Below are 13,928 nucleotides of genomic sequence, written 5' to 3'. Positions count from 1 at the left end.
CCACCCACAGCCTGCAAATCTGCCCACTCATCTACCAGCAGGGATGCTTCAAAAAAAACTAGGGGCCTAAGGCTCAGACACAGAAATTTAATAAAATCAGAAATTTCAAGAAGTATTGTTATAGTTTGCAATACAGTTCCAAAAGCAGAATAGCCTAGACTCAGCCAGTCGTACAGCTTTGACAATGCTGATGCTCCTTCCTTCCCTGGAAATGAAAGGGTGCTGGGGGTACTGGTAATAACTGGGACATGGACACACAGATGGGCAGTCACAACCTGGACCACATTACCTTCAGGTCTAATTTTACTTTGTTCTTCATTTGGTGCTGGGACCTGTATGTAGGGACTCAGTCATGCTTAGCATGTATGCTCATTAACAATGAACATGAGTACAGCACAGGTCCAATACATAAACACATAAACTGTCCCTATAGAGATACATTATTTTGGCTCTGCTTTTCATCATTTTTTTACAGCCACTCCCTCTTATCTTTGGCTCAGATCAATTTAAGTGTGTTTTAATTTAAAAACTCACCAAATAATTTAATGCCAGTTTTAATAAATAAATATTAAGCTATTATCAGTAGTAATAAAGTTAGGCTTCTAATAGGAGAAAAATTAATACTTTTGTGGGATACTGATTAGTAAAGCATCACACTGTGGCTCATTAAACAACTTCATAGTGGCTGCCTCATACCGTGGGAGAGGATTGGAAGGGCTCTATTGGCTTAGTAAGCTAATAGGTACTAGAAAGGGAAAACATTCGGGCAGCACCTACAAGGGGCCTTGTGTACCTAACTCATGTCGTAGGAAAGAAAGAACCTTACTTTGTAGCACTATCCAAAGTACTAGTCACAGGCAAGAGAAGAAAACCATGTGGTAGGAGACCATGCAAAGCTTCTGGTGAGGCAACCCCTATGAAGAGAAGCCTGCAGGCACCCTGCAGCACACCAGAGACTTCCCACCACCTCCATTCCAAGCCATGGCCCAGGGTCACAGTTGAACGTGGATCAGGAATGCTAACCAGGAGCTACTATTGTGTGTGTTCTTTAACAGAAGAAGTTCCAATCAGTCTGTGAATATAGTCATTTATTTGTCTTTACAGTGATGATGGGAGAATGTACAGGTATCTTCTTTCAATAAAGTATAAAAATCTGTTTATATACAGAGAAGTCATAATAATCTTTTGCTGGGAAACTTATTTGGTACTCCTGATCTGTTTATATTAAAACTGTGGGGGAAACAAATATCTCACGTAAGTGCTACATTTCCAGTAGACTGCACCTGGCATCAGAAACTCAACTTCATTTTAAGGTCCTGTTGATATTATAAAAGACTAATTTTAAGTCCTAGGACTCAAAATAAACATCATTTGGAATAATAGATATATACATCAAAAATACATCTAGAAAAGCATTGGTTAGTGCTATTAAAAAGCTTTATGTGCTCAGGTACACTTTTTTCTTACAGGCGAAACATGGTGGAAATGTTTTAATTCCATTTCTAGCAATTTGCTCTTGGGGAAGGTCAGTCGAAAGTTACCTGTGAAGACAGAAGAACAATGATTTCTTAGATGAAAGGTCAGCAAGACTCACTTAGAATCCTATCTTTCAGTCCTGATAGAACACTGAGCTCCATGACTGGATGGGGATGGCTGAACACTGTAAGTCTCTGATAACTTTTAATACCCAGTTCACTGTCAAAGAATCATATGTATTATTACTTACATAATATTTTTGGTCTACAATTAGCTAAAACAGCATAAAAGGGAAACTCATGAGGTATATGAATAAAATATCATAACAGACAACAACCAAATCCAAACATATTTTCTTCTTGTTGTTCTCAAACAAGATTTACCCAGCACCCACCCCCACACCACCCCCAATTCACACTGGAGAATTCAGGCGAATCAGAGCAGGATCACACTGGTACAACAAAGACCTTCTGGATTTTGTTCTCATTCCCTCCCTCTTCCTCGTGCCAACTCCCAAGGCATGAAGCTACACACATTAATGCAAACACTCAAAATCCCACTCCTTTCCCTCACCTCCCCCCACCACCACACATAGAGCTCACCTGTAAGACATCTGGCTCTAAGGAAAGCATTTGAGAACCCTAAAGTGAGGAAGTGCCATTACCCCTAACTTCCACCCTCAATGTCTATGAAACGGGCACCTAGCCATTCCCCTTCTCACCATGCATGAAGTAGTTTCACTCCCTGGCTTCTGTACCTTGTCCATCAACCAAGAACAAATATGCTGGCACAACCCCCAACCTACAGCACATGAAAATGGGTTCTGTCCAACATCCCTCACCCAAATATAGGGGTGCTGGGGGAGTGGTCCCTGAGGGTCAGCAAAGGGTTAATGACAGAGGGGGAAAAGGATAGAAGAATTTGTCTTGAGCTCTGATTTGGGAGACAGAGAGAGGTAGTAGGCTGGCAAAGGTTTAGAATCAATGATCATATAGGAGGGTTCTCCCAAACATATTTGGGGGAAAATTCTACTTAATAATGATATCTTATACTTCACGGTGATTGATTTTATTTTACAGTCTTTATGGATGTCCTGGAGTCTCCTGATTACCAGAGTGAGAGGACGCAGTGCAATTGCGAACTGCACGATTTGTGTCTTTAGTACAGTTTGCTCACAGCTGCACGTTTCAACACATTTGTTTTTATCACCATCTCCTTTACAAAATAATTCCTAAAATGCTTGATAGCATGGGTACTTATCTATAAGTGCAAGATTAAGTATTATAGAAGATCATGGCCTGTTACTTAACTAAACAAATAACCTAAATAAATAAACGTGTGTCATTCTTGCATACACAGAATATTAGAAAGAGCACCAATCTGAGGAGGCTAGCGTTCGAGAAAACTGAATGTTAGAAGACCCCATCTGTGATGAGCTATGAGAAGCTGGCCAGCCCTACCTGTTATCTAGCTGTGCGCTAGACCTCCACCTTTTGTACACATAAGGATGAACATGGAATCAGGTTGTGTAATCATGCTCCAGGTTCTTGAGGACTTTCTGTGCATACAGGCTAAACAAGGAGGTTATGTGGATGTAATCTGAATGCTTAGAAATATTCGAAGTTTTCCACAAGCTACAAGTCTAATGACCTGATCTAACAGTGCCTTCTTCAGGTCAGAATGTAACATGGGTAAGTTGAACATATAAAACTAATGGCACTTGAGAGAATTAAAATTTAATCACTCTTCCAAACTGTTTCTTACTATTGAGATGCACACTGTTCAAGGCAATGAGCAGGTGCCAGCACCATGGAGGGGTGACTAAACGCTTGCTTGCTACTATGAGCTAAGTGTTGCCTCCCGAACAATCTAGAAGGTAAGCGCCAAAGAAGCAAAGGTCTAGGTTTGTCTTGACCATAGGGCTCCTGACTGCCTATGTTGGTTTCAGGAATAAATTTCAAAAGAAAACAAAACAAACAAAAACCAAACTGACAGAAGAGATGGGCCATCTTGACAAGATGGCCTGAAATATAGTGTGGGAACAACAGCCAAGCACATTCATTCCCTTACTGGCATTAAAGACACTGTGGGCTAGGGTCTCAGACCACAGGAATATGCTCCAGTCCTCTTCCCTCTCTCTCTCTCCCCCTCCCTCCCACCCCTCCGTCCTTCCCTCTCTCTATCTCTATCTCTCTGAAAAATGTAACACATACTGAATTAACTCATCAGATCCATGCAGTGCAACCTCTCAGCTTGGAAAACAAAGTGCAAAACATAATAAGCCCAGTGTCTTCTTTCCCTCAATGAGTAAAGACAAGGTTTAAATAGGACTGAACCACATTCCCCTAGTAAGGAAATAAAATACTTAAAACTGGACTGAACTGGATCTGAACTAAATGGATGGTCAAGTAATGATGTAAAGAGTAGACATTATATTTACTACTTGGTTGCAGTGTCATCATGGTATTGGGCACTGTTAAAGTAACGAGAGGCACTCAAGGGAAGGAAAAGTGATGCTGGCAATTAAACCCATCTTCTCTCAACTCCCTACCTGTGCTCTGCTCCTCTACTGAACAGGCCTCCCAGTCAGCAGCTTCAGGGGAAACCAATTCTTCCCTCTCCTGTCTCAAGCTCACTCTCAATCAGCCACCAGTCAGGATGATTCTACCACCAAACATGTCTCTGATCTACCCTTCCTGCTTGCATGTCCCATCACCTTCAGAAAGCCATCATTGTCCCTTATTAGACTACCACAGCAACTTCTTAACTTGTCTCTCTGCCTCCAAGCTTTCTCTACTCCAAGTCAAATAAGCAACTATGACCACACCTTCTGGAAAAAAGTCCTGCACTGTGACCCACAGGCCTTCCTGATTGGACCTGCTACCCGTACATTCCATCCTGCTCCCTAAGAATCAGGAAGTGTACATTCCAACCTCTCATCTTCTCTCTGAAAAAGCCAACATTCTCTCTGCTAACCCTTCTAAACAAGCCACTTTCCACCTGTGCTTCCCTTGACTCAATTCTGCTTGTCTTTCAGGACCCAGGTGAACGATCCTTCCTCAGAGTAGCTTTGTTGACCTTCGCATCATGTTCTGCTCTGCTGACTCACTCTCTTTCTCTCTCTCTTCCCTCTCTCTCTCTCTCTCCTCTCTCTCTCTCTCTCTGGCTTCATGAGGGAACAAGCCATTAGCATAGGGGTGGCAGAGATCAAAACAGATCTTGGCAAAACACAACAGAGAGGCTGGGAAGCAAGATGACACATCAAAGCCACAGAGTGTGAGCACACACAAAAACAGAGCCCACATTTGCATCTTCAAGGTCAATTCATGTTATATTTGTCAGTGCTCTTCCTGCTCCTTCTGTGTCTACTGTGTGGTATGAAGAATTAACTAAAGGGTAAGATTTTGCTTATCTTTCTGCCATAATTCTAAGGAGGGCATGGCATCCCTCAAAAGGCAAAAGGGGACCAGCCATTACTCGGAACCCAAGAGTTCTTTTCTCCATCCTGTTTTCTCTCAGGACACCCTAGGCAATTTTCACCATCGATTAAAACCATATGAAGCAGATCAAAGGTCCCCTCTAGGTGGCTACTGTGTCAAGAATGTCCTCACTGAATCAGAACAGATGTAATAACTTCTGGAACCTTAAATACAGAGGGGTCACATGAAGGACCCATGAGGGGAACAAGTACACTACTGAGTGTTGAGCAGGCACAAAGGGAAACCAATATGAAAGCGAACACCTTCCCTCTGCCTGTCTCTGCACTGGTGTTTGTTTACCTGATCATATCCTTAAGCGTCATCTCCACTGTCCATATCAATGTCTACCTCCTCTGTGTCAGCAGCCCGGGACAGGATGTCTGCCATCAGTGCTTCTTCCAATTTCTTTCGTACTTGTTGGACTCGCTCTTCTTGTTTCCTTTTCAAAATTAGAAGGAAATGAAACTGAAATTTTAGTGAGTAAAAAAATGAAACTACTCTGAGTGATGCCCCCATCACTCAGAAAAGCACAGTTCCTTAGACTTCCCTAGTGCTACCTCTATACACACAAACCAAACACTGCAAATTTTAAAAGAAAACTTAAAAGAATAAGCTGGCTACTCAAGGGTTGTTAACACTTGTCTCAAGAGATTCTGGAAGGAATAAATGAACTTCAGGGGCTGTTTCTTCTTTATGAATTTCAAGTGTGCAACAATTTGAAGTAAAAACTTAAAAAATAAGTAGAAATAACTTGGAAGCAAAGATATGCGAGGAAGATAAAATGGAAAAGGAAGGGAGAGCAACTTCTTAGGTGAAGTGTCAACAGAGACAGGCTAGAGGCTCAGCAGGCTGGGCTTGCTCTGGCATTCTGTGGCTGAGTCAGGGGAGAGCAGTACTGGGAAGACAGGTCTACACAGAAGAGCCAGGACCACCAAAGGCCATGGCTGAGGCAAGACCTAAGAGTACCTATCTCTTCTACTGAGATGAGCCGAAGAACCCAAGACCATTATCATGAGCTTCTCTAGCTTGGTAACATCAAGATGACCTCAAAAGTTATAACAGTTCCACATCCTAAACCATTAGATGAAAAACAAAACCCGGGATAAAGATGCTACTAGAATGTTCTGTACCTCAACGGATGGAGTACACGGGTGAGAGCATCTCCCTGGGAAAGTACAGAAGTGGACATCCAGAATCAAGCAAGGAGAGCAGAGTGAGGAGTAAAGAGACAGAGGAAGAGGTGAGTGGGCTAGCTCCACAGAGAACAAGCCATGCCCTCCTGTGTGAGAAGACAAGAGCCAGCGGCATGAATGCAGAGTAAGTGAGGGAGCTTCAGTCACTAGGAAAACAGGGGAGTGCGCAGAAGGGGAGGGGGAGAGGGGAGGGGGAAGTGGAAAGAGGAGGATGTCGCTCTATAATTAGTTACTAATCACAGAACCATTAACTAATCACAAAAAAACTGGATCTAGTGAACCTAACCCAGTAAGAAAGAAAACCGCAGAAACCATGTGGTGGGGAACTACAGGCACCTTTAAAAGGACAGGGCAGCCTTTGTCCAGCAGTCAACAACTCAACAGGGGGCTCGGCCCTGCAGCACACCGTGAAGTTCAGATCAAGTGTGTGAACTTAAGACTCCCACGCTCTGGAAGGGAAGATGGTCCAGACATAATTGATCTAGGCCTAGTGAGCCTGAGCAGAGCTCTGGCTGTCCAATCACAGGACTGAGAGCTAGTGAATGACTTCAGCTGTGATTGTGAGAACGTTACTAAGTATCAGAAAACAATTACACTCATGACTGAAAGCACTGCAAGTGTGCCGAGGTACCACCGTTAAGGCTGAGAGTTTTAGCCAAGTGCTCCCGAGGAAAGCTCACACACTACAACTGAGAGTTTTAGCCAAATGCTCCCATGGAAAGCACACACGCTACAACTGGAGTAACAGAGGATTAGCAGGTCCCTGTGCAAGAGTGAGGTCTTCAGTTAGAAGCTCTGCAGAAGCAAAAGCCAGCGGCAACTAGAGGAAGAGCAACAAGTCTACTCAAACTCACATCCTCTGAAGCTCTGCCAATTCAACAAGGAACACTGCTTAATAATCCCTGTTACACCAGTCACATCAAATGATTTGTTAGACAACTAGCCCAAGTCCGGGTCTGGATTTAAGATCCTACTACTATCAAAAGGTCTACTGATGAAGCCATTGACATTCAAAGTACCCTGTAGTGGGATATTCACTTTGTCTCCTTCTGTGGCACTGACCACACCCATTGAGGGGTGGAGCCAGGGGCGGAAGTGACCTGGGGAACTAGGTCTGAGGAGGTGTGGGAGAGTGCTCTCTTGCCAGCTGCATGGGGACAGGAGAACATCCAGAGGAATTCTTGGAAGCAAGAACTTGTTGGTGTTCACCTGTCTTTGTTGTGGGTTATTTCTCCCTGAATAAACGTGTTCAGCCTAATTGTTTATCCTGATCCTTATTAAACCGTGATAGTACCCCACTTCAAACCCAAACAACTTTGTGAAAATTCAGTTCACTATCTCTGTGTTTATACCAAGTAGGGGGGGAAAACCTTGTTTCCCAGGTAATTATCTTCCTCAAGGTCACAATGATCCACAAAGAAATCTCATCTCTTGCTTTGATTTTTATATTTTGTTTTTTAAAATTTTTCAAAAATAAAGTTCACTGCAAAGTTCAGGAAACCACAGCATATGAATACAACCTTGGACTCTGTTCTGTCTTTTCAAAAGAGATTATTTTAAAGTCCAAGAATGATTATCCAATTATAAACCTAGCTAGATTCATACATTTAAGAACATTTCCATTATCAACCTTTTATGGATTTAGATGGAAACAAATACAAACAGAAAGCTTTATTAAATTGGATGATTCCAAACTGCCATCTGCTGGTTTCATCTAGGAATAATACTCCAAGAAAACTTACTTAGATTCAAATAGAAACAGTGAAGTACACATACATGCTGCCCGGTTTTTAAAAGCAATGCCATAGACTGAGACATCATTATCATCCCTACAAAGTGATGGTATCAAAGTTCAAAAGTTCCAGAAAGTAACCTCACCATGATATTTATAGAGGTAACTATGTTTTCTCTTATTCCTGACTTTGTTTACCTCTGTGCTCTGTCTTTCTCATTTGCTTCCCATCTTGCTCTACTGTATGAGTATGTGTGTATGCATGTGCATGTGTGGGTGCATGTGTTCAAGCTTGTGGGGGGGAATCTATATGTGTGTATGTATAGATGAATGTGTGTCTCTGGAACAACTCATATTTTTACATGTAACAATAAAGATAGGTAAACCCTAGCTGAACTTGAATGAAATAAATATAACTAAATTAAACTTTTAAATGCAACTGAGCCTTAAGGCAGTGAGGCTATTTATCACCTGCTCTAATGAGGGGCTGGTTTGCAGACAAACCAATGCACAAGAATCACAAAGGCATGGTGTGGCTTGGGAACAGAACACCTGCCTTGCCTGCCTTGAATGCTAGCGGCCTGGGTTTTAATTTCAAGCACTACAAGAGGCAAATCAAAACTAAAAAGACTCTGCATAAAAGGCCTGAGGAATGAAAGGGGCTCATTAGAGCAGGGCTCCAGAGGCACAAACTGGAAAAGTGCTGCCTTGACAATATGACGAATCTGCTGTGATCTTGTGATGATCACTCTGACACACGGCCCACTTTTAAGAATATTTTTCTTATATAGATCCTAATCACATTCTATTCATTTTAGAAAAGCTCTGTGTCTTAGTTAGGGTTTCTATTGCTGTGATGAAACATCATGACCAAAAACAACCTGGGGATAAAAGGGTTTACTTATACATTTCCATTTCACAGTTCATCACTGACAGAAGTTGGGGCAGGACTCAAATAGGGAAGGAACCAGGAGGCAGGAGCTGATGAGGAGGCCATGCAGGGGTGCTGCTTACTGGCTTGTCCAGATTCCTTACTCATCATGATTTCTTATGAACCCAGGATCTTCAGCCCTGGGTGGCATTGCCCACGGTGAGCTGAGCCTGCCAACATCCCAGTCACTGTCCTGATCTTACATAAAGGCATTTTCTGAATTGAGATTCCCTCCTTTCAGATGATTCTATTTTGGGTTAAGTTAGCATAAAGCTAGCCAATACTCTGTAAAACTCAAAATATGATTTCTAATAAATTCATCCCTTATAGAATGGGGATTGTTTTCTTTTTTAATCTAAAAGGCTTAGAACCAAATAAATGTCTTACTTTTTTTTTGGAGGATTTGCATACACAAAGATTTCTTGGATATGTGACCTAAGGCTGAACACAAAGTTCACTTTTGTTTCACACACTATTACTTTATACACCTCTTGTGAGGTAATTTCCATGGCATTTTTCATAGTGCAGCACAGGAAGCCAAGTTTGATGGCATCAAGCTGTTCATTTTCCTTGTCATATCAGACATCAAAAGACTTCAGATGTTGAACTAGGTTTTAAGCTTTTAGTACAGGATGATCAACTGTACTACCTATGACACTGAACATAAGGCTTTTATAGAATTTACTTACAGCTAAAACTGAGCTGTTTAAAGCTGTACTGACATGCCTTACCTAATGTCTTCATCTGTGACAATGAAAGCTTTGCAGAGGGGTTGAGATGTGTTAAGCCAGACAGCAGGGTTCTTTTCCACGGCTGCAGAGACTTGTCCGGTGATTGGTGCAGAGCTTGTGTGCAGAGCACTGGCCACAGCTGATAGAAGGGTCTCATCATTACTCCCTGGACCGACTCCTGCAATGAGAAGGCAACACTGCTGAAAGGAAAATGCTCCTGAGCCAGTGGGCCGACCACTGCCTAACTTAACCAGTATTCTTATGCTCACTTAGGGTTAAACAGGTAACCCTGACACCCAACAAAGCAACAAAGAACAACACATATCCATTTAATAACCACTATGCACCAAAGGACTGACATTAAACAGTGGCAAAAAAGCTAAGTACTTAAAACAAAACTTAAACTTTAAAATGCACTTCTTAAGGCCTTAAACTTCTGAAAAGTTATGTGCATTTTCTCAAGAAGGGTAAACTATTTAAATAATCTAAAACCCTATAAGATCACTATACTATACTCAAGTACCCCTACTAACAGCCTGGATCAATTTCTCCCTATAACTTTTAATATCAATTCCCAGAAGTATCCAGGTTAATCATCTTTGTTCTGAGACTTCATGGAATGTCAATGCAAGCATGACATACCCAAAACTTAATCATCTTTCAAATGCCAAAAAAAAGTTCAGAGAGAAAGTACATAATCTCATGCTTATAGGGGCCTCTCTCCATAGCAAAATGTAAGGGAACTGATCAAAGTTCTGGATTTATTTAAAACAATAATTTCTAATAAAATACAAGTATGCTATAACAACACAACTGCACATTTGGAAGATTTTTTTTAAACTATACACTAAGTTAAGATTGAAGACTGACATTCTAGTCCTTGAAAAATAATGCAACTCTTGAATGAGGCATAACCATATGAAACAGTAAGTTGACTGCCTGGCCACTGAGTTCCCTACCCCAGAATCCACTAGGCAATATCACGGACCAAAGTGTGTATTCCTACTGCAACTTAAAGCAGTGGCTTATAGAGGTATAGGAGATTTTGGACTTGGTCTTTTAGTGTAAGAAGATAAGAGAAAGAAAATGCTGGGGTGATAGGCTGCTACTTGGGAGGGAGGAAACTTGGGGGACCCTCTGTTCATCTGTAGTTAGTGCTAAAAACAGCACACAGGTTAAAGGAGATGAAAATGGTTCAATGGAGCCAAATGTTTCACACAGATGCTGGGTGACATACTATTCATAAGCATCCCCATGACACGTTTGTCATGTATGTTTTCCCTTGGTGTATAACACAAGAGGCATGCCATCCAGCAAAGCACATTGTCCCCCAGAATAAAGCCCTGCTGCTACAGGTCAATTGTGAATGCACAGCACCTAATCACAGTGCCTGGCACACAGAAGGCACTTAATTAAGTATCCAACTAAACTTAGACAGTACCTTGAAGGCCTTTGGGTAGCTCCATGGTTTTTATAATTTGTTCTGTTACATCTGATGCACTAAGTCCTTGCAGTCTCTTCTCCCAGAAAAGCTGTAAGTCAAAATACCAGTTAGTTATGCATTCGATGCTGCTGAACGGAGCAATGTAAGTCATTTCAGTAGTTTCCTACAGTTTTCTCATTTTTTTCTTTCTTACAGCAAGCAGAATGAACTTCAAACAAGAATATTTCAACTCATTGTAATTCCTTCAGATGAAATTACTCAAAAAGTGTTGTTTTGATTATGTGAACTCAATTGTTACAATATTACAAGTTGGTTTGTGTTATAAGATACATATAATTGCTCATAAGTTATCTTCAAAAGAATGTAATAATTTGAAATTTTAAAATGCCAATGTTAAAATTTAACAGAGAAAGAGTACAGACAATAATAGCCAATATGTTTGTAGAAACATGATTTTTCTAAGATATTTATATGTTTAGCCTTTCAGTACACTTTGGAGAGGTAAATACTATACTCACTGTTGATAGAAAATTTTCCAAAACATCTTAATACCAGTCATGAATTGCCTTCTCCCTGTTGCACAGGTCTCTGGGTCACCCAGATTACTGTTCTGGTGTTGGTGAGCACTGAAGACTCTCCCTGCCCTGGGAAGCTACCTAGGTAGACAAGTATCTACTCAAACACAACAGCATACACTATATGCTTTTCTGATTGTATTCTTATGTTGCACTGAATGTGTCCAGCTTGCAGCATGTTTTCTGAGTTCCTACCACATACGTGGATGCATAATCAACAATGGATCTTACCCTGCTTCTTTTTTAATGTATATATTTACTGCAGACAAGGAAAAAACGAAGGATTCTACAGGACTCTCTCCCTTCCTTTAATCCTAGATAATAGGACCTGTTGCAGAGTTGGTGCTGAATTTGCGTAATGAGAAACCATGGAGGCAACAGAACTGGGGTTGTGAAAGGCACATGAGCTCATATGGAAATTCTAGATCCACCACCTGCGAGATGGACAGCCTTGAGCTTTACTCCCCTTTTACAGATGGGGAAGCAATAGCTATCACACCAGATTACTGTGGAGAGTAAGTAAGGTAATGTATGTCAAGCACCTATCATACAGGAGTCATAAAACACTATATTTACTTCCATCAAGATTTAGCTACATTGGGGTCCTTAGGAAGCTTAATATAGTAAAGTTATAAGATAACCACATATCAGACAAATGAGAAGATATGGTAGTATAATTCTGTTTCTGGCAGAATAATATGTTATGTTTATAATAACCTCAAAACTAGCACTAAGAGTAACTTCCAACAGAGTGCCCTAAAGACCTTCCATATACAGTTATATTATTATATGTCTTACATAATTCTGCAGGTAATAGTCTCAGTAGAAAATGTAGCCAATTAAGCAGTTAATCAATATGAGGAAGATGGAAGTATATTAATCAAGCGTTCAGTGAAAGTATGATAATCATTATAAACATCCCGAGAATCCTTTCTGTGTTCTATTTATGCTCCCCAAACTCTATGTTCTATTTTTACTATCCTGTCAGTTTATAACTCACAATCCTTGCAGAGAGTACAGAGGGGAAACGTCTTCTTTTGCTAAATCAGTGGTTCTCAACCTTCCTAGTGCTTCGACCCTTTAACACAGTTCCTCGTGTTTTGGTGACATCCAACCATAAAGTTATTTTTGTTGTTACTCCATATCTGGAATTGTGTTACTGTTCTTAATCATAATGTAAATATCTGCTATGCAGTAATCTGGTATGTGGCCCTGTGAAAGTGTTGTTCAACCCCAAAAGGGGTCAGGACACACAGGTTGAGAACAGCTGGCCTAAATGTTTCTGAAGGCCTTCATGAAGTTCAAGTGTTTACTAGGACTAGATTATGTTCACATGGAGCTTTCCTCAGTCAATCCATGTCTAACAACATATTCAAAGCACGTCTTTCCAAATCTGTAAGGTAGCCTAGTTCCTCTTCTGTGCTGTAATAAGCTACCCAGGCAAAAGCAACTTGAAGATAGAGAAGGTTAATCCAGCCTCCAATTCCAGGTTGCCATCCTCATGTCAGGGAAAATCAAGACAGGAACTTGAAGCATTAGTCACACCCACAAGGAAGAATAGAGAGACAATGAATGCATGCCTACCTCTAAAATTTGGCTTTCTTTCTCCACTATTAATATACTTCAGAGCCCCCAAGTCAAAGGAATGGTACTGCCCACAGTGAACTACATTCCCCATCAATTAACATTATCAAAACAATCCTCCATAGATTTGTACACAAAAGTAATCTAGAGAACCAGACACAGATAACTCTGGGAGAGTCTCTTCCCCAGTGATTCTAGATTGTTTCCCATTAACAAAACTATCAGAGGAATCTCTATTTCTACCTAGACTCTCTCAGTACATTTTGTAAACACTACCATTATCCTCAATTCTAAAATGAAAATCTGGTTTTTTCCTGCCTAATTAAGTGATTTTCTCAACCTAACCTTGCTGCCTGACAATCAATAAATATAATATGTAAGAGAAACAATGATTTAATAATTGGGTCAAGTCCCAAAATCAATGCATTATCACCTTGGGTTATTCAGTACCTTTCTAATCCTTACCAATGAAATCCCTAAGTGCCTCTAAGATCTTCTAGTCACACTCCAGAATACTAAAGCAATCAGTCAGCTCCCACATGAACATCACTTTCTATTGCTCATGGTCTCCACAACAGCCTATCAAATAAACCATCTGACTGTAGGAAAAAATATTAAACGGGATTAAATGTCACCTGTAAGCACTAAGCACTTAAAATGCCAGTAATGGCAATGTTGGAAGAGGCATTCTGGTTACTACAAAGTCTATACCCCACTATGCCTTTTTCTCTAGGGTCTTGGTTTAGAATGTATATTAGGGCATTAGTGGGACACAACTGCCTG

At 40.9% G+C, this 13,928-nt stretch overlaps 1 protein-coding gene across 1 annotated transcript in view; it reads right to left on the bottom strand.

Annotated features, from left to right (window-relative positions):
• Positions 1-1,071: 1,071 nt before the first annotated feature.
• The window catches only part of Mbd2 (methyl-CpG binding domain protein 2), a 57,090-nt gene continuing 44,233 nt past the window's right edge, over positions 1,072-13,928 (bottom strand). The window contains exons 4-7 of the mRNA XM_051201087.1: positions 10,984-11,074; positions 9,543-9,720; positions 5,256-5,394; positions 1,072-1,541 (exon numbers count right to left, since the gene is read on the bottom strand). Of these exons, the coding sequence (XP_051057044.1) occupies positions 5,268-5,394; positions 9,543-9,720; positions 10,984-11,074 (396 nt within the window). The 3' untranslated portion in view covers positions 1,072-1,541; positions 5,256-5,267. The remainder of the gene's footprint in view (positions 1,542-5,255; positions 5,395-9,542; positions 9,721-10,983; positions 11,075-13,928) is intronic.

This window comes from Phodopus roborovskii, unplaced genomic scaffold (assembly GCF_943737965.1).
Source record: "Phodopus roborovskii unplaced genomic scaffold, PHOROB, whole genome shotgun sequence".
NCBI lineage: Eukaryota > Metazoa > Chordata > Mammalia > Rodentia > Cricetidae > Phodopus > Phodopus roborovskii.
The sequence above is the reverse complement of the archived record's forward strand: the minus strand, read 5'-3'. Positions and strand labels throughout refer to the sequence as shown.